General features: G+C 45.1%; 1 protein-coding gene across 2 annotated transcripts; it reads left to right on the top strand.

Annotated features, from left to right (window-relative positions):
- The first annotated feature begins 690 nt into the window (after positions 1-690).
- Positions 691-18,364, top strand: LOC112257564 (sushi domain-containing protein 2). Of its 2 annotated transcripts, XM_024431221.2 has the most exons (16): positions 692-947; positions 1,715-1,913; positions 2,043-2,194; positions 2,341-2,508; positions 5,583-5,757; positions 11,858-12,059; positions 13,648-13,733; positions 13,823-14,091; positions 14,264-14,407; positions 14,512-14,670; positions 15,059-15,307; positions 15,486-15,669; positions 15,826-15,920; positions 16,036-16,212; positions 17,607-17,703; positions 17,848-18,364. In XM_024431221.2, the coding sequence occupies exons 1-16, from the start codon at positions 884-886 to the stop codon at positions 17,906-17,908; spliced, it is 2,481 nt and encodes an 826-aa protein (XP_024286989.1). In that variant the 5' UTR covers positions 692-883; the 3' UTR covers positions 17,909-18,364. The 2 variants fall into 2 exon arrangements, with proteins under 2 accessions (XP_024286990.1, XP_024286989.1); XM_024431222.1 differs by lacking the exon at positions 17,848-18,364 and having other exon boundaries at positions 691-947; positions 16,036-16,256; positions 17,607-17,694.
- Positions 18,365-19,672: the final 1,308 nt, after the last annotated feature.

Below are 19,672 nucleotides of genomic sequence, written 5' to 3'. Positions count from 1 at the left end.
TAGTCTCACGGAGCGTCATGGTTGATGGTTGATGGTTGATGGTTGATGGTTGATGGTTGATGGTTGGTGGTTGGTGGTTGGTGGTTGATGGTTGGTGGTTGATGGTTGGTGGTTGGTGGTTGGTGGTTGGTGGTTGATGGTTGGTGGTTGATGGTTGGTGGTTGATGGTTGGTGGTTGGTGGTTGATGGTTGATGGTTGGTGGTTGATGGTTGGTGGTTGATGGTTGGTGGTTGTTGGTTGATGGTTGATGGTTGGTGGTTGGTGACATTTAAAGAAAAAATGTACGCTCACCATGCTGCACCTTGGTCCGGTCATTTCCCTGACAACGATCGTGACAAATCAATCGTATTTATAATGAGAAATTGTGAATAACTTGAGTTAACACAGGCCAATAGAAGAATGTATTATTCTCACTGTGGTGTGTAATTAATGCATTACCATGGAAAAAGGGAATTACTTGTCACCTCCACAGTTTGTAATGATATTCTTCATCAGCTCACTCACAGTTCAAGGTGCTGATGTTTTTTCTTTTGTGAGGTTTTTAATCTGTATGGCAGGTAGAGCCACCCACGCCCAACATACAGCCTTATTACTCAACTGTGAAAATAGGGTCCAAAATACACAAACACTGTTGAGTGAATTAGTCAACTGAGGACAAGCATGCAGAACTGTGTAATCATAATGACCTTTGCTACCATTTCTCAACAAAGATGCCTGTAAATGTTAGTTACCGAAAGGTTATGTGACACTGGACTGTTGAGCACAACCCGTAAATCATATTGGTAAAAATCTAGTATTTGCAGCTAGCTGGAAGCCTCTCTGTACATTGCATAGTACAGTATCAAGGACAGGCTGTTGGTAAACAAACAGTCAAACATCAGGATGGGAAGAGCCTCTTACTTGGCTGTGATTTTCATCTGTTTTGTTTCCAGTAGCAGGATATCTGGTAGGTAGTGGAAACTTTGTCATACTAAATCTATTAATGGTGGTTCCACATGCGACTTGAAAAGGGAAAAAATATGTTGCAGCTCAAGGTTCTTGGTTGGTAGTTGCGTTCAGTGGTGAAAAAAGTACCCAATTGTCATACTTGAGTAAAAGTAAAGATACCTTAATTGAAAATGACTCAAGTAAAAGTAAAAGTCACCCAGTAAAATTCTACTTGAGTAAAGGTCTGAGTATTTGGTTTAAAATATACTTAAGTATCAAAAGTAAATGTAATTGCTCAAATATACTTAAGTGTATTCAAATTACTTATATTAAGCAAACAAGATGGCACAATTATTTAGATTTTTAAAGTTTACGGATAGCCAGGGGCACACTCAAACATTCAGACATAATTTACAAACGAAGCCTGTGTGTCTAGTGAGTCCACCAGATCAGTGGCAGTAGGGATGACCAAGGATATTCTGTTGATAAGTGCATGAATTGGACCATTTTCCTGTGCTGCTAAGCATTCAAATTGTAAGAGTACTTTTGGGTGTCAAATGTATGAAGTAAAAAAGTACAATATTTTCTTAAGGAATCTAGTGAAGTAAAAGTACAAGTTGTTAAAAATATAAATAGTAAAGTACAGATACCTCAAAGAATGACTTAAGTAGTACTTTTAAGTATTTTTACTTAAGTACTTTACACCACTGGTTGTGTTATACTGTAACACCACACTTTATTTTTCTCCACTCTCATTTCACATGTAATTTTATATTTTTCTTACAGGACAGTCATGTGAAGGAAAATGTGGTGGCAAATTAGAATCCTGTTCTTGCCATGCCACTTGTGTATCCCTCGATAACTGCTGTGCGGACTATGGGGAGTACTGTGTCGATGTCACTCCATATTCCGGATCAATATTTGGTGGAACTGACTTTGTTGTCCTCAAAGCAACTTTTAATGAGAGCTCCCAAATAATCTGCTGGTAGATGCAAAACACTCATTTCACTTCACTTACCTAACATATTGCTGAGTTTTACATTCTAAGTTCTGTGAATGTATGGCTGGTAGATATGCATATTAAATCGACTGAAAACTGTCTTTCTAATTGAAGGTTCAATGATGAAATCAAAACGGTGGGCTATGTGGACACAGACAGCAGAGGCCACTGCATATCACCTCTACTGTATGAAACAGGGTTGGTTCCTTTTCAGATCTCTACAGACAATGGTACAACCTTCAGCAGACATGGAGCTTGGTTATCAGGTAGGGAAAGCCTGTGCAGCACGGATATATGGCAGCTATTTATCACAAAATTCGACCAGATACACTTATTTAAAATGTCAATACCCCTTTCTTACCAACTTACAGTAAAATGCATCGATACTCCGTTTGTGTTTTTTAATCTACAGTCCATCCTGGAAAGTTAGATCCCAGTTTCAAAGCTACTATAATCAACGCAACCCAGTGGCAGTACTACGGCACCCCAAAAGTTGGAGGCCCGCTGGACATGACATGGAACACCTCACAGGTCAGAGCAGAAAAGGTCAACATAGAGCTCTGGGGATACATGGAGAAAGGTGAGTAACAGCTAAGTCCTTCCAACATCTTACCATTTGCTGTCAGTGCATTTTTAAAATTTTTATTTCACCTTTATCTAACCAGGTAGGTTCTCATTTACAACTGCGACCTGGCCAAGATAAAGTAAAGCAGTGTGACAAAAACAACAACACAGAGTTACATATAAACAAACGTACAGTCAATAACACAAAATAAAAGAAAAATATATGTACAGTGTGTGCAAATGTAGAAGAGTAGGGAGGTAGGAAATAAATAGGCCCTAGAGGTGAAAATAATGACAATTTAGCAATAATACTGGAGTGATGTGCAGATGATGATGTGCAAGTAGAGATACTGAGGTGCAAAAGAGCAAGAGGGTAAGTAATAATATGGGGATGAGGCAGTCAGGTGTGCTATTTACAGATTGCCTGTGTACAGGTACAGTGATCGGTAAGCGGCTCAGACAGCTGATGCTTAAAGTTAGAGAGGGAGATATAACACACCAGCTTCAGAGGTTTTGCAATTCGTTCCAGTCATTGGCAGCAGAGAACTGGAAGGAAAGGTGGCCAAAGAAAGTTTTGGCTTTGGGGATGACCAGTGCAATATACCTGCTGGGGCATGTGCTACGGGTCGGTGTTGCTATGGTGACCAGTGAGCTGAGATAAGGCGGGGCTTTACCTAGCAAAGACTGATAGATGACCTGGAGCCAGTGGGTTTGGCGACGGATATGTAGTGAGGGCCAGCCAACGAGAGCACACAGATCGCAGTGGTGGGTAGCATATGGGGCTTTGGTGATAAAAATGATGGCACTGTGACAGACTACATCCAGTTTGCTGAGTAGAGTGTTGGGGGCTATTTTGTAAATGACATCTCTGAAGTCAAGGATCGGCAGGATGGTCAGTTTTACGAGGGGATGTTTGGCAGCATGAGTGAAGGAGGCTTTGTTGCGAAATAGGAAGCCGATTCTAGATTGAATTTTGGATTGGAGATGCTTAAAAATAAATCTTACCTAGGTGTCTGGTTAAACTGTATTTGTAGTTGTCCACATATTCTAGGTCAGAACCGCCCAGAGTAGTGATGCTAGTCGGGTGGGAGGGTGCGGGCAGCAATCAGTTGAAGAGCATGCACTTAGTTTTACTAGCATTTAAAAGCAGTTGAAGTCTATGGAAAGAGTGTTGGATGGCGTTGAAGCTCGTTTGGAGGTTTGTTAGCACAGTGTCCAAAGAAGGGCCAGAGGTATACAGAATGGTGTCGTCTGCGTAGAGGTGGATCAGAGAATCACAAACAGCAAGGGCAACATCACTGATATTTACAGAGAAAAGAGTCGGCCCAAGAATTGAACCCTGTGGCACCCCCATAGAGACTGCCAGAGGTCCGGACAACAGGCCCTCTGACTTGACACACTAAACTCTGTCTGAGAAGTAGTTGGTGAACCAGGCGAGGCAGTCATTTGAGAAACCAAAGCTATTGAGTCTGCCGATAAGAATGCGTGATTGACAAAGTCGAAAGCCTTGGCCAGGTTGACGAAGACGGCTGCACAGTACTGTCTTTTATCGATGGCGGTTATGATATTGTTTAGGACCTTGAGCCTGGCTGAGGTGCACCCATGACCAGCTCAGAAACCAGATTCCATAGTGGAGAAGGTACGGTGGGATTTGAAATGGTCGGTGATCTGTTTATTAACTTGGCTTTTGAAGATTTTAGAAAGGCAGGGCAGGATGGATATATGTCTATAACAGTTTGGGTCTAGAGTGTCTCCCCCGTTTGAAGAGGGGATGACCGCGGCAGCTTTCTAATCTTTGGGGATCTCAGACGTTACGAAAGAGAGTTTGAATAGGCTAGTAATATGGGTTGCAACAACTTCTGCGGATAATTTTAGAAAGAGAGGGTTGAGATTGTCGAGCCCAGCTGATTTGTAGGGATCCAGTGAAGGAGAAGCAGGTGAAGGAGAAGCGGGGGGTGGGGGGGCAAGTTGCTGCAGGGGGTGCTGAGATGTTGGCCAGGGTAGGGGTAGCCAGGTGAAAAGCATGGCCAGCTGTGGAAAAATGCTTCTTGAAATGATCGATTATCGGTGGTGACAGTGTTTCCTATCCTCAGTGCAGTCGGCAGCTGGGAGGATGTGCTCTGATTCTCCATGGACTTTACAGTGTCCCAAAAGTTTGGGAATTAGTGATACAGGAAGCAAATTTGTGTTCGAAAAAGCTAGCCTTAGCTTTCTTAACCTACTGAGTATATTGGTTCCTGACTTCCCTGAAAAGTTGCATATCATGGGGGCTATTCGATGCTAATGCAGAACGCCACAGGATGTTTTTGTGCTGTTCAAGGGCAGTCAAGTCTGGGGTGAACCAAGGGCTATATCTGTTCTTAGCTCTACATTTGTTTGAAACGGGATTGATTATTTAAGATGGAGAGGAAAGCACTTTTGAAGAGCAACCAGGCATCCTCTACTGACGTGATGAGGTCAATATCCTTCCAGGATACCGGGCCAGGTTGATTAGAAAGGCCTGCTCACTGAAGTGTTTTAGGGAGCATTTGACAGTGATGAGGGGTGGTCGTTTGACCGGGACCCAGTACGCATGCAGGCAATGAGGCAGTGATCGCTGAGATCCTGGTTGAAGACAGCAGAGTTGTATTTAGAGGGCAGGTTGGTCAGGATGATATAGCCCATGGTTACGGATTTAGGGTTGAACCTGGTAGGTTCCTTGATGATTTGTGTGAGATTGAGGGCATCTAGCTTAGATCGTAGGATGGCCGGGGTGTTAAGCATGTCCCAGTTTAGGCCACCTAACAGTAAGAACTCTGAAGATAGATGGGGGGGACGATCAATTCACATATGGCGTCCAGGGCACAACTGGGGTCCGAGGGGAGTCTGTAACAAGCGGCAATGCTGAGAGACTTGTTTCTGGAAAGTTGGATTTTTAAAAGCAGAAGCTCAAATTATTTGGGCACAGACGTAGATAGTAGCTATATCTGCAGTAGATTGCAACTCCGCCCTCTTTGGCAGTTCTATCTTGTCAAAACCATTTAAATTTAGGGATAGAAATTTCAGGATTTTTGGCATTCCAAGGATACTCATGGATGTTTCATGTCATAGGGGATCCCTACTCAGAGTCCTGGCAGGGTAAATGGGAGTACCTGTACTCTCTTGGGAGGGACCAGCCTAACAGTGGTGCCTTCAGATTTGTGCCCAAGACAGCAGGGAAGCCCTTCTCAGACTGGGAGGTCGGCTGTCTACGCATCAGCCCCAGTACTCACCCAGATGGAGCATGGTACGGCAAAAGATTTGACACACTCACATTTAAACTGATAACAAAAATACCATACAGCATTTTTTTTGCAGCACAACCTACCAGTGGTGGAAAAAGTACCCAATTGTCCTACTAAAAGTAAAGATACCTTAATAGAAAATGACTCAAGTAAAAGTGTCACGACTTCCACTGAAGGCGGCTCCTCTCCCTGTTCGGGCAGCACTCTGCGGTCATCGTCGCCGGCCTAGTAGCTGCCACCGATCCCTTTTCTTTTTCGTTTGGTTTTGTCTGTCTTGTGTTCACCTGTGTCTAGTTTAGGCTAATCAGTGGGGTATTTCATCTCCCCCTACCCGCTAGGTTTTGTGCAGGATTGTTTGTGTTACTGTCGTTGGCTTGGGTTACGTTTTTCCCTGTTAAGCAAGTTTATTTCACTTGACTGTTTTTCCCACAAGTTCGTTTAGTCAGAGGACTGCGTTCCTGTTTTCTAGGGGCTGCTTTTGTGGTCCTGTACCTGTTTTGTTGGTGGACAGTAATAAAACGCCCTTCTTGGAATTCTTGCTGTCCTGCGCCTGACTCCACACCCACTTCTCCTAGGGAGATATTGAAAGAATCCCGCACCGAAAAATCATGGAGTCAGCAGGAGCGGACGCGCCCTCCCCGTCCATGGAGGAGCGTGTGCTCCAGCATACCTCCGTTTTACACCGTCTGGGGACGGCTATGGATCAAGTGATGGCGAGAATGGAGAGATGTGAGAGGAGCGGCCTCCCTACCCCGTCTTCAGCAACTCTCTAGCCTGCACCACCAACTTCTCCTGCGGCGTCCGGACCCAGCGGGATTTGGCTCGCGCTCCCGAGGGAGTAGGATGTGACAGCTGCCGGGTGCAAGGGGTTCCTGCTCCAGCTGGAGCTTTACCTGGCGACCGTTCATCTGACTCCTTCGGGAGGGGAGAGTATCAACGTCCTCGTCTCCTGCTTTTCGGGCAAAGCCCTGGAGTGGGCCAACGCGGTGTGGGAGGGTCCAGACTCGGCGAGGGACCATTACCCAGAGTGAGGGTGAATGTCTGTTTCATCTGAGGCAGGCAACGAGGAGCGACTTCGCGCTGGAGTTTCGGACCCTGGCCGCCGGTGGAATGACAGGGCCCTGATGGACCACTATAGGTGCAGCCTGCGGGAGGACGTCCGCAGGGAGCTAGCTTGTTGAGACACCACCCTCACTGGACAACTTGCTGGCTGCTCGCGGAAGTCCAGATCGGGTTCTGTCCGTTCCATCCCCCAGCACTCCCGCTCCGACACCAATGAAGTTAGGGGGTGCTGCAGCTAGGGCGACCGGAAGAGGAGCCTCCTCCTGCACCAGTTGTGGTCGGAGAGGGCACACTGCCGACCGGTGCTGGAGGAGCTCGTCTGGGAGTCGAGAGGGCAGGCAGAGCACTGCTCGGGCACCCCAGATGAATCAGCACCAGGCTCACCCAGAGCTCCCTGGTCATATGTATGTGTTGATTTCCTTTCCTGAGTTTCCCCCCCATTCCCATCATAAGGCGCTAGTAGATTCAGGCGCAGCGGGGAATTTTATGGGCCGTGGGTTCGCGCTTAACTTCTTACGGCTGGGGGCAGTATTGAGTAGCTTGGATGAATAAGGTGCCCAGAGTAAACTGCCTGCTCCTCAGTCCCAGTTGCTAATATATACATATTATTAGTATATTTGGATAGAAAACACTCTGAAGTTTCTAACACTGTTTTAATGATGTCTGTGAGTATAACAGAACTCATATGGCAGGTAAAAACCTGAGAAAAAATCCAACCAGGAACTGGGAAATCTGAGGTTGGTGGATTTTCAACTCATTCCCTATTGAAGATACAGTGGGATATTGGTCATGTTTTACTTCCTAAGGCTTCCACTAGATGTCAACCGTCTTTAGAAACTTGTTTGAGGCTTCTACTGTAAAGGAGGGGCTCATGAGGGCTCTTTGAGTCAATGGTCTGGCAGATTGCCACGAGCTGGTCACGCGCATTCACATGAGGTAGCTCACACTCCATTGCTTTTCTACAGACAAAGGAATTCTCCAGTTGGAACATTATTAAAGATTTATGTTAAAAACATCCTAAAGATTGATTCTATACATCGTTTGACAGGCTTCTATGGACTATAACGGAACTTTTTGACTTTTCGTCTGCTCCTAGTGAACGCGCTTCGTGACTTTGGATTTGTTTACAGAACAAGCTAACAAAAGTAGCTATTTGTACATAAATGATGGACATTACCTAACAAATCAAACATTGATTGTAGAACTAGGATTCCTGGGAGTGCATTCTGATGAAGATCATCAAAGGTAAGTGAATATTTATGTTATTTCTGACTTCTGTTGACTGCACAATATGGCGGATATATTTTTGGCTTATTGGGTCTCTGAGTGACGTACTCATTATTGCATGGTTTGCTTTTTTGAAATCTGACACAGCGGTTGCATTAAGGAGAAGTGTATCTAAAGTTCCATATATAGCACTTGTATCACCAGATGTTTTTGGAACTACTGAACATAACACGCCAATGTATACTGAGATTTTTTAACATAAATATGAACTTTATCGAACAAAGCAAACATGTATTGTGTAACATGAAGTCCTATGAGTGTCATCTGATGAAGATCATCAAAGGTTAGTGATTAATTCTCTCTCTATTTCTGATTTTTGTGACTCCACTCTTTGGCTGTAAAAATTGCTGTGTTTTTCGGTGACTTGGCTCTGACCTAACATAATCGTTTGTGGTGCTTTTGCTGTAAAGCCTATTTGAAATCGGACACTGTCATGGGATTAACAACAAGATTACCTTTAAAATGGTATAAGATGTTTGAGGAATTTTAATTATGAGATTTCTGTTGTTTTGAATTTGGCGCCCTGCACTTTCACTGGCTGTTGCCATATCAATCCCGTTAACGGGATCTCAGCCCATAATAAGTTTTAAGTTAGGGATTCCCTTGGTTCAGATGGACCAACCCTTCCCCATGCACGCCCTAGATAGTCGACCATTAGGGTCAGGGCTGGTCAGGGAGGCCAACGTTCCACTGGACATGGTGACGCAGGGGGGTCATGTGGAGCGGATTAGTCTCTTTCTCATTGATTCTCCTGCGTTTCCAGTGGTGCTGGGAATTCCCTGGTTAGCTTATCACAATCCCCAAATTTCGTGGAAACAGGGGGCTCTAAAGGGGTGGTCAGAGGTGTGCTCAGGTAGTTGTGTGGGAGTTTCCATCGGTGCAACGACGTGGAGAGTCCGGACCAAGTCTCCACCGTGCATATTCCCAAATATGCCAATTTGGCTATCGCTTTCTGTAAAAAGAGGGTGACCCAATTACCACCTCATCGACGAGAGGATTGTGCGATAAACCTCCAGGTAAACGTCGCACTTCCCAGGAGTCACGTGTATCCCCTGTCACGGTGGCTATGAAGACATATGTCACCGAATCTCTGGGACAGGGGTACATTCGGCCCTCCACGCCTCCTCAAGTTTCTTTTTTGTGAAGGAGGGAGGTCTGCGTCCGTGCATTGACTATAGAGGTCTAAATTCCATCACAGTGGGGTTCAGTTACCCGCTACCTCTCATCGCCACGGCGGTGGAGTCATTTCACGGAGCACGCTTCTTCACAAAATTGGATCTCAGGAGCGCGTATAACTTGGTACGTATCTGGGAGGGAGATGAGTGGAAGACCGCGTTTAGTACCACATCTGGTCATTATGAGTACCTCGTCATGCCGTATTGGTTGAAAAATGCTCCAGCCGTCTTCCAATCCTTTGTAGACAAGATTCTCAGGGACATGCACGGCCAGGGTGTGGTGGTTTATATCGATGACATTCTGATGTATTCCCCGACACGCGCCGTGCATGTGTCTCTGGTGTGCATGGTACTTGGGCGACTGTTGTAGCATGACCTGTACGTCAAGGCCGAGAAATGAGTGTTCTCCAAACAAGCCGTGTCTTTCCTGGGGTATCGCATTTCCACATCTGGGGTGGTGATGGAGTGTGACCGCATTGCGGCCGTGCGTAATTGGCAGACTCCGACAACGGTAAAAGAGGTGCAGCGGTTTTTAGGGTTTGCCAATTACTACCGGAGGTTTATCCGGGGTTTTGGGCAGGTGACTGCTCCCATTACCTCACTGCTGAAGGGGGGCCGGTGCGTTTGCGGTGGTTGGCGGAGGCGGGCAGAGCTTTTGGTCGTCTGAAGGCTTTGTTTACCGATGCTCCCGTATTGGCTCATCCGGACCCCTCTTTGGCATTCATAGTGGAGTTGGACATGTCCGAGGCTGGTGTTGGAGCCGTGTTATCACAGCGCTCGGGCTCGTCACAGAAGCTTAGCCCTTACGCTTTCTTATTCGAGGAAGCTCAGTCCGACGGAGCGAAACTATAATGTGGGTGACTGGGAGTTGCTGGCTGTGGTAAAGGCTCTGAAGGTGTGGAGACATTGGCTTGAGGGGGCGCAACACTCTTTTCTCATCTGGACTGACCACCGTAATCTGGAGTACATCCGGGCGGCTAGGAGACTGAATCCTCGCCAGGCAACGTGACTGAATCCTCGCCAGGCAAGGTGGGCGATGTTTTTCACCAGATTTCGTTTCACCATCTCATATAGACCAGGTTCCCGTAACGCTAAGGCCGCCGACGCACTGTCCCGTCTCTATGATACCGAGGAGCGGTCCATCGATCCCACCCCCATACTTCCGGCTTCTTGTCTGGTGGCACCGGTGGTATGGGAGGTGGATGCGGACATTGAGCGGTTGTCACGGTTAGAACCTACTCCACCACAATGTCCAGCTGGTCAGAGGTACGTCCCACTTGGTGTTGCCGACAGATTGATCAGGTGGGCCCACACGTCACCCTCCTCTGGTCATCCAGGGATTGGGTGCGGGGTCTTAGGGGGAGATACTGGTGGCCCACCTTGGCCAAGGACGTGAGGGTTTATGTCTCCTCCTGTTCGGTGTGCACCCAGTGTAAGGCTCCTAGACACCTGCCTAGAGGGAATTTACAGCCCCTCCCCGTTCCACAGCGGACTTGGTCACATCTGTCGGTGGACTTCCTCACCGATCTTCCTCCGTCACAGGGGAACACCACGATCCTGGTCGTTGTGGATCGGTTTTCTAAGTCCTGCCGTCTCCCTACGGCTCTACAGACTGCGGAGGCACTGCTTACACACGTCTTCCAGCACTATGGGGTGCCTGAGGACATAGTTTCTGATCGGGGTCCCCAGTTCACGTCCCAGGTTTGGAGGGCATTCATGGAGCGTGTGGGAGTCTTGATCAGCCAGTTTGTGCTATTCTGTGAAGAGCGTTGTACGAGATCTTCAGTTTCTGAAAGCTATACCATGTGACAATTTGCCAAGAAACTGAATATCTTGTACAACTCTGTGTACTACTCCCTTCACAGAACAGAGCAAACTGGCTCTAACCAGAATAGAAATAGGAGTGGTAACCCCGGTGCACAACTGAGCAAGAGGACAAGTTTTATTATAATATTTTTTTTAACCTCTTTCTCCCCAATTTTGTGGTATCCAATTGTTTAGTAGCTACTATCTTGTCTCATCGCCACAACTCCCGTACGGGCTCGGGAGAGACGAAGGTTGAAAGTCATGCTTCCTCCGATACACAACCCAACCAAGCCGCACTGCTTCTTAACACAGCGCCATCCGACCCACATACATGTTGTTGTAACTGCGTTAGCTACCTAGTCATAAACCACATACATGTTGTTGTAACTGTGTTAGCTACCTAGTCATAAATCACATACATGTTGTTGTAACTGCGTTAGCTACCTAGTCATCAACCACATACATGTTGTTGTAACTGCGTTAGCTACCTAGTCATAAACCACATACATGTTGTTGTAACTGCGTTAGCTACCTAGTCATCAACCACATACATGTTGTTGTAACTGCGTTAGCTACCTAGTCATCAACCACATACATGTTGTTGTAACTGCGTTAGCTAACTTGTCATCAACCACATACATGTTGGCTTAAAATGAAGAAAATAAAGTTCTTGTTCAACATAAAGTTGAGCAAATAAGTTGAGTAGGCTCCATCAGTGTATGCAGACATAGTCATACAGATAAACTGTCTCCGTGATATGAATGTCCTATAGGAATGTCCAGGCAGTGTGGACTGAGGACCATGCTCTAGCCTGGCATCTGGAGGACAAGTTCAGGCAGGACTCAGCCGTCTGGGCACTGGATAAGTGTAAAGCCTGGGACCAGCTGGAGGAGACACTGCCAGACTTCCTCTCTGAAATTATTGACTGTCCATGCACACTGGCTCAGGCTAGAGCAGACACTGGGAGGTTTCATGTAAGTCAAAGCAGTAAACTATGGTATAGATGTAGGATCTTAATTTGATCACCATGTTGCAGGAGAACAGTCCACGTATTTGAGGTTTAAAAATGCTTCTGAAGTTTCAAATCAAATCAAATTGTATTTGTCACATGCACCAATATAACAGTGAAATACTTACTTACAAGCCCTTAACCAACAGTGCAGTTTTAAGAAAATACAACCCCCCAAAAAAGTAAGAAAATAATAACAAATAATTAAAGAGCTTCAGTAAATGACAATAACGAGGCTATATGCAGGGGGTACCGGTACAGAGTCAATGTGCGGGGGCACCGGTGTCGAGGTAATTGAGGTAATATGTACATGTAGGTAGAGTTATTAAAGTGACTATGCATAGATAATAAAAGAGAGTAGCAGCAGCATAGAAGATGGTGGGGGGGGAGCAATGCAAAAAGTCTACTAGTCAACTACAGGTAAAAGAGGACCGCGCACGCCCCCATTCTCATCAACGGGGCTGCAGTGGAGCAGGTTGAGAGCTTCAAGATTCTTGGTGTCCACATCACCAACAAACAAACATGGTCCAAGCACACCATGACAGTCGTGAAGAGGGCACGACAAAACCTATACCCCCCCGGGAGACTGAAAAGATTTGGCATGGGTCCTCAGATCCTCAAAAGGTTCTACAGCTGCACCATCGAGAGCATGGTTGCATAACTCCCTGGTATGGCAACTGCTCGGCCTCTGATCGCAAGGCACTACAGAGGGTAGTGTGAACGGCCCAGTACATCACTGGGGCCAAGCTTCCTGCCATCCAGGGCCTCTATACCAGGCGGTGTCAGAGGAAGGCCCTAATAATTGTCAAAGAATTTGATTTTATGAGTCGTCCCTGGCCGTGCAGTCATGAGTGAACAGGGAGTACAGGAGGGGACTGAGCACTCGCCCGTGTTGGGGATCAGCGTAGTAAATTAACAGCATTCTCACATAGGTGTTCCTTTTGTCCAGGTGTGAAAGGGCAGTATGGAGTGCAATAGAGATTGCATCATCTGTGGCTCTGTTGGTGCGGAATGCAAATTGGAGTGGGTCTATGGTTTCTGGGATAATGATGTTGATGTGAGCAGACAGAGGTGAGTTCTACGGGTCAGTAGTCATTTAGGCATTTTACCTTGGTGTTCTTGGGCACAGGGACTATGATGGTCTGCTTTAAGCATGCTTGTATTACAGACTCAGACAGGGAGAGGTTGAAAATGTCAGTGAAGACACTTGCCAGTTGGGCAGCGCATGCGGCCTTGTGAATGTTGACCTGTTTTTAAAGGTCTTACCCACATCGGCTGAATGTATCAACCTCTATAAATATGTCCATTAATTACAATCCACATAATTCACATTTCCTGTTGCTGCAGGATTATTTTCCTGCTGTAAACTGGCACAAATTAAGATCCTACACCTGTACCTTGATCAGTAAAGGCTAATATGTTTGTGCTCCCAACAGTGCAGGCACAGCATACATCAGTATTGCTTTACATGTATGATAGATACCAGTAAAAGAAAAGAGTATGATACAGTTTGCTTTGTGCATTTTAATTGATGCTTTTCCTTTCACCCACAGACAGATTATGGCTGTGATATGGAGAAGGGGAGTGTGTGTACCTACCACCCAGGAAGTGTGCACTGTGTGCGGGCCATACAAGCCAGGTAAGTCCCATAACAATCTAATGATTTGTCAGTCATTAAGAGTCCTCAAGGCCTATTTGTATCCTGTGTTTCATATTCACTGTTGACAGCCCCAAGTTTGCAGCAGGACAGCAGTGTTGCTATGACCACACGGGGGCCCAGGTTTTGACAGATGACTCCATTGGCGGGAGTACCCCAGACAGAGCCCATGACTGGGGCTCACCTCCATTTGTAAAGCCCCCCAGAGTCCCTGGGTTCTCCCACTGGCTCTACGATGTCCTCAGCTTCTACTACTGCTGCCTGTGGTCTGACAACTGTCACTACTACTTCAAACGCAGACCCTCCAGTGACTGCAGGACCTACCAAGTACCAAAAGCAGGTGAGAAAATGGCTCTGGTCTATAGTATGACTGTCTGATTCACGACATTACAGCTGTCTGAACATAATATTATACAGTGTCTAAAATGTAGATCTTTTTTTCTGTTATTTACTATCATTTCAATGTCATCTTAGAATAATTTATAATAATGGTATTGGATTTTTATCACTAGGTGTGGTGTTTGGAGACCCCCACTTCATAACATTTGATGGCGTCAGTTACTCCTTCAATGGAAAGGGGGAATACACCATTATGGTCTCAGAAAGCAAGGAACTGACAATACAGGGCAGAACAGAGCCGGTAATACTGACAAATGGTGAGTTTTTAAGAAAACCTATAGTTAGAATGAAAGAGACAAGAAATTCATTATCAAGAAATTATTATTACTTTGATTATTATTCATAAACATTAATTTCACAGGCAGCATGGTGAAAGCAACAAAGCTGTCAGCGGTTGCCATGAGAGAGGGGACCTCTGACATCATTGAGGTGCGACTCGGAAACCCTCAGGACCACCTACAGGTGCTGCAGAACCAAACCTCCCTCTCCTTCTCTGAGCAGAGCTGGATGGATCTGAAGGGTGAGACCTTGGGCTTTTTTAATTGACCTTTGGATTCATGGAAGAGCTATTGTTTTCATAAAATAATCAATGCAGTGGAGAGATAATGCAGCAGAGATAAGGCTGAGCTGGCTCACTGATGAAGAGATATAAGGGCTGTCTGTGCCCTTGTGAAATTACTAACACATATTTACAACTGCTTTAAAGTCCTAGCTTCCCTGCGTAAAGAGAATGATTCAACTTTAATTTCAAGTTCAAATGTTTGACATCAGTATTCACCAAGTCTGCACTGAGCTGTAAATGTGGATGTAGAATCTAGAATGGAGATTCTATTTTCTAAAATGTCAACCAGATAAGATAAGAAAAATGTGCAATTCTAAGATGTGGATCTATCATACTTATTTCCCAGGTGTGTTTGTATTTTCGCCCAACCCTACAAATGTGACTGTCATGTTCCCCTCTGGAGCTGGAGTGGAACTGAGACTGAGAGGGGGAACCATGACAACCACAGTGCTTCTACCAGAGGTGTTTAAGGATTTTACCCGTGGACTGTTAGGAAAGATGAACGGTGATCCCAAAGATGACCTGGTTACCAGTGATGGTCAGACTGAGTCTGATCAAGGCAATGCAGAGGGGCTGTTTAATTTCGGGGCAAGCTGTGAGTAAATACAAAGTCTGCATCTAATTAATATCATACATGTTCTCCAGACAGATTACAGAGATATTGTTAATCACTAACTAAGGTTCAGTGTACTCATAATGCAATTGCACACAGTTGTCATGTGCACAACAAATGCAGTCAATACATTTTTTACTCAGTACTTACATTTTTCCAGGGGCTATATTGAACGAGTCCACGCTCTTCACGTACGATTCGGAACACTTGTTGAACTCATATCTCCATGCTCCAAAACACCACGCCAGTTTCCGTCCAGTGTTTTCCATCCCCGAGGATCCAAATGATCCTCTCGGCAGCCAGGCCTCTGAGCTGTGCTCTGGAGAGGGCTCTCTGTACTGTAGGTACGACAAGCATGGATCAGAGGAATCTAGCCAGACATCTGCCATCTTCTGTTATCACACACAGTACACTGAGACACTATACTTTTTTATAGCTAAAGAGACATAATGTTCTCTTCTGTTTATTGCTTGAAATATCTTATCATAATTGCATTGTAGATATGATACGCTGATGGCTCGTAGTCTGGAGATGGGCAATGCCACCAGGGTATCTTTTCAGAGCCACAGGTCTGTAGTGGAGGATCTAGAGCCAGGTAGGTAACCTACTGTATAACAAAATAACAAACAATGAACATAAGCACATTTGCACCGTTAGTCATAGAATTAATATAGCAGTAAATTAAGCCCATCTTATCTCATTCTCTACAGTGGTGTCCTGTGGCTGGCTTTCTCCACCCACAAATGGAAAGAAGGAGGGGACCAGATATTTACAGGGAGCTGTGGTGAAGCTGTCCTGTGACTCTGGCTATGTCCTCTGGGGGTCAGAGGAGCACACATGCCTGGGGACTGGTCAATGGTCTGGTGAAACCACGACCTGCGTGGCTGGTATGGACCATAGCTGAAATCAACAGCAAAATTCTCTGCTACTGGTATGAATCATCACTGAAATCAACAGCAACATGATATATGCTCCTAGTATGTAGGAAATACCAGTATGAAAATGTATTGTGGCAGACCAGGGGGTTTGGTCAAAACATTTACACAGATCGGACATGGACAGAGTAGGATTAGCTCAGTTTCAAAGGTATTTATTAAAATAATAGTCCAAAAGAATAGGTCTCCCCCAAGAGACCCTCTCCGGGGCTCCGGGTCTAGCTGTATCCTGTGGCGATCAACAACAAAAAAAATGAACCCTATCCTGTTACCGCCCCCAACTATACAGGAGTCCGTTCCTCCTCCAGTCTCTCCCCAGTGTGCTGCCCTTCTGGCAGCTTTATGGGACTTGTACAGCTGGTGAGCAATCAGCCCTTGATTACTCACCAATCCCCAATCAGCCCCAATTAGTCCTGGCAGGAGAGCCAGTCGAGACCTGTCACGTCCAGCAGATGGGGCCATCGCCTCGTGAGCTATACTCCGTCTGTCACCAGGCCTCGACAAGTCTCCCCCTGGTGGCTGACCTGCTGTACGCCACAGTATGCACTCACTACTGGAAGTCGCTCTGAATAAGAGTGTCTGCTAAATGACAAAAATGTAAATGTAAAAATGTATTTATCATCGCTGAAATCAACAGCAAAATGCTCTATAATTCTGGTAAAAATTATCACTAAAATCAACAGCAAAATGCTCTATAATTCTGGTAACAAATTATCACTAGAACGTTACTGCAAAATGAAATCAATCTTGGCTGAGGATCAATATCATGGGTGTATTGCCAGTGAGGTCACATCAACTTGAACATGCTTAATGTTTGAAATCAGCTGCTTTTTATGTACGGCGTGTCCTGTCTTTTGATTTCCCCAAATTATTAAAAAAATCATAACTTCACCACCGATTCATGTGCTTTGTTGAAACCCCTTTTACAACCTCTCCACTAATACCGTTGACATGAGTTGGCAGGGACAGATATGGGAGCATATTGCTATGGCAATGAGACCAGACTGAGTTTGAATCATCACATACAGTATAATTGACACAATTATTTAAATATCCACAGCATAGGCTAGCTAAAGTACTGTTATGATACTGAAGGATGCTGTAGTCACTATACTATTATTTACAGTGCGTGAGGCCCCCCATCATGAATAACATAGGTATGAAATTGAGTATCTGAAAATCAAAGGTTTGCATTCTCCTTTTTGACTGTGGACAAGCTGATAATCGCTCCTCCTTTATCAAAAAGGGAAGCATTTCAAAGCCCTCACAACCCTCTCTCAACAAAATGATTTATCATTCCCTCTAAAGCCACACTTAAACTACAGTATATGCTCTTTGTTTTGCAGATAATCTCAGGGGAATTGTGGTTGGTTCAGTTATTGGAGCACTAGCATTAATCCTAATGATGGTAACACTCATAATCAACAGCAGACAACATAAAAGGTAGGGTATAGTGATCTTCAGTGCCTTACATTTTTGTTTACACACTTCCTCTGAAAAATACACCTTTAACACTATACATGTACCTTCAAGGTTGTGACCTCAATGCTACAGCAGCTAAACATGTCTTCTTATTTTTCTGTTCAGAGAAACTGCAGCATCTGCTGTGTCAGATGATGGTCAAGATCAGATCAGGGTGGTTTTCTAATGGACATTCTGCAGGATCCATAGAACAGTTGGTTTAAGAATACCAGCACAGAGAATGACTGCATCACAGAAAGCCTTTCAGTAAACTTCAGTACTAGGCTATATTCTTCAATAGACACACTCCATAAATGTTTGTATGTAACCCACTTTTGCATAAAGGACTCACATATGTCTCAAGGTTAGAGTTGCAAACATATACATTTGTTCTACTGCTGATAGTGAAAGTAGAGTTAATTGCACCATAATGTATCTGGTTATATGGCAAAACACAATACCTGTTGATTTAAAACAGTACTGTACCTAATGACATGCATATATCCACACTTCTAACTCTGTAATGCAAAATATGAATGTATTGCATGTAAATAATATCAGCAATGAAATTCATGATATCTCTTCCACTACCATACTAATAAATGGTATCACTGCACACTCACGGTACTGATTGAGTCAGGTGTGAGGTTCATTGTTTGAATTATTTATGACAGATGTTTTATTTATGTAACCGACAGGTCACTGGTTTGAGTCCCTAAGCCGACTAGGTGTAAAAAATTGGCCGATGTACACTTGAGCAAGGCACTTAACCCTAATTGCTCCTGTCAGTCGTTCTGGATAAGAGCATCTGCTAAATGACTCAAATGTAAATGTAAAATGGAGTTTAGGGGGCCGAGTGGGCCAGTGGTCTAAGGCACTGCATCGCAGTGCTAGAGGTGTCACTACAGACCTGGGTTTGATCCTGGGCTGTATCACAACCGTTCGGGAGTCCCATAGGGCGGCACACAATTGGTCCACGTTAGGGGAGGGTTTGGCCAGGGTAGGCCGTCATTGTAAAAAATAATTTGTTCTTCACTGACTTGCCTAGTTAAATAACATTGAGTTATCGATTACGTGGGAGAGAAACATAAACAAGTAGAACTTCACCCAAGAGACTGGAGTTGAGCATAATGAATGGAGAGGGCTTGAGGTGCTGACATTATGTTAGATCATCTGATACACTGGCGCAGGCTTATTAGATTCATTGAAGCAGGGAAACCCAGAGGACAGACCTACACGCTCATCATATCAAAATTCTCCACCTCGTCTCTATAGTGTCAGTCTTTCTATTAGAACTCCATCACTCCCTCAGATGTAGGAGCCACAGGGTCAACATGTGAGTGAATGTACATGCCCATAGATGTACATAGAAGTTGAAGTCACTGCAAAATAACCTTATGAGCATATTAGGTATTTGAGTATACCAAAGCTCCAACAGTGGTGTAAACAGAAAGGTAATGTTTTGGAGTTTGAGGCTGTAACCCCCCCCCCCCTGTTTATACTGTAACTCAGGGGTTGCTTAGCAGTTTCTGTGGTGAATGCACATGCTGTCCCTGCACATGGCAGAGCGATAAGATTACTATGGAGAGGACAAAGAGCACCAGTATATAACAAGACTGCAGAGGCCAATCATTGAATAAACCCCATTGTTGCTGTTGCCGGATTCATCCACCAACTACTTGGTGGGGTTATATCCTTCCTGTTTGGCCCTGTCTGGGGGTGTCCTCGGATGGGGCCACAGTGTCTCCTGACCCCTCCTGTCTCAGCCTCCAGTATTTATGCTGCAGTAGTTTATGTGTCGGGTTTCAACTGTTCTGCCTTATTATTATACGACCATGCTGGTCATTTATGAACATTTGAACATCTTGGCCATGTTCTGTTATAATCTCCACCTGGCACAGCCAGAAGAGGACTGGCCACCCCACATAGCCTGGTTCCTCTCTAGGTTTCT

Source organism: Oncorhynchus tshawytscha, linkage group LG09 (genome assembly GCF_018296145.1).
Source record: "Oncorhynchus tshawytscha isolate Ot180627B linkage group LG09, Otsh_v2.0, whole genome shotgun sequence".
NCBI lineage: Eukaryota > Metazoa > Chordata > Actinopteri > Salmoniformes > Salmonidae > Oncorhynchus > Oncorhynchus tshawytscha.
This window is presented reverse-complemented; position numbering and strand designations above follow the sequence as displayed.

Excerpts from the sequence above, each read along its gene's own strand:
- LOC112257564 (XM_024431221.2), top strand. The coding sequence starts at position 884 with ATGGGAAGAGCCTCTTACTTGGCTGTGATTTTCATCTGTTTTGTTTCC. Across the intron at positions 5,758-11,857 it reads ACTCACCCAGATGGAGCATG|GAATGTCCAGGCAGTGTGGA; the intron begins GTACGGCAAAAG and ends AATGTCCTATAG. Across the intron at positions 15,308-15,485 it reads GTTTAATTTCGGGGCAAGCT|GGGCTATATTGAACGAGTCC; the intron begins GTGAGTAAATAC and ends ACATTTTTCCAG.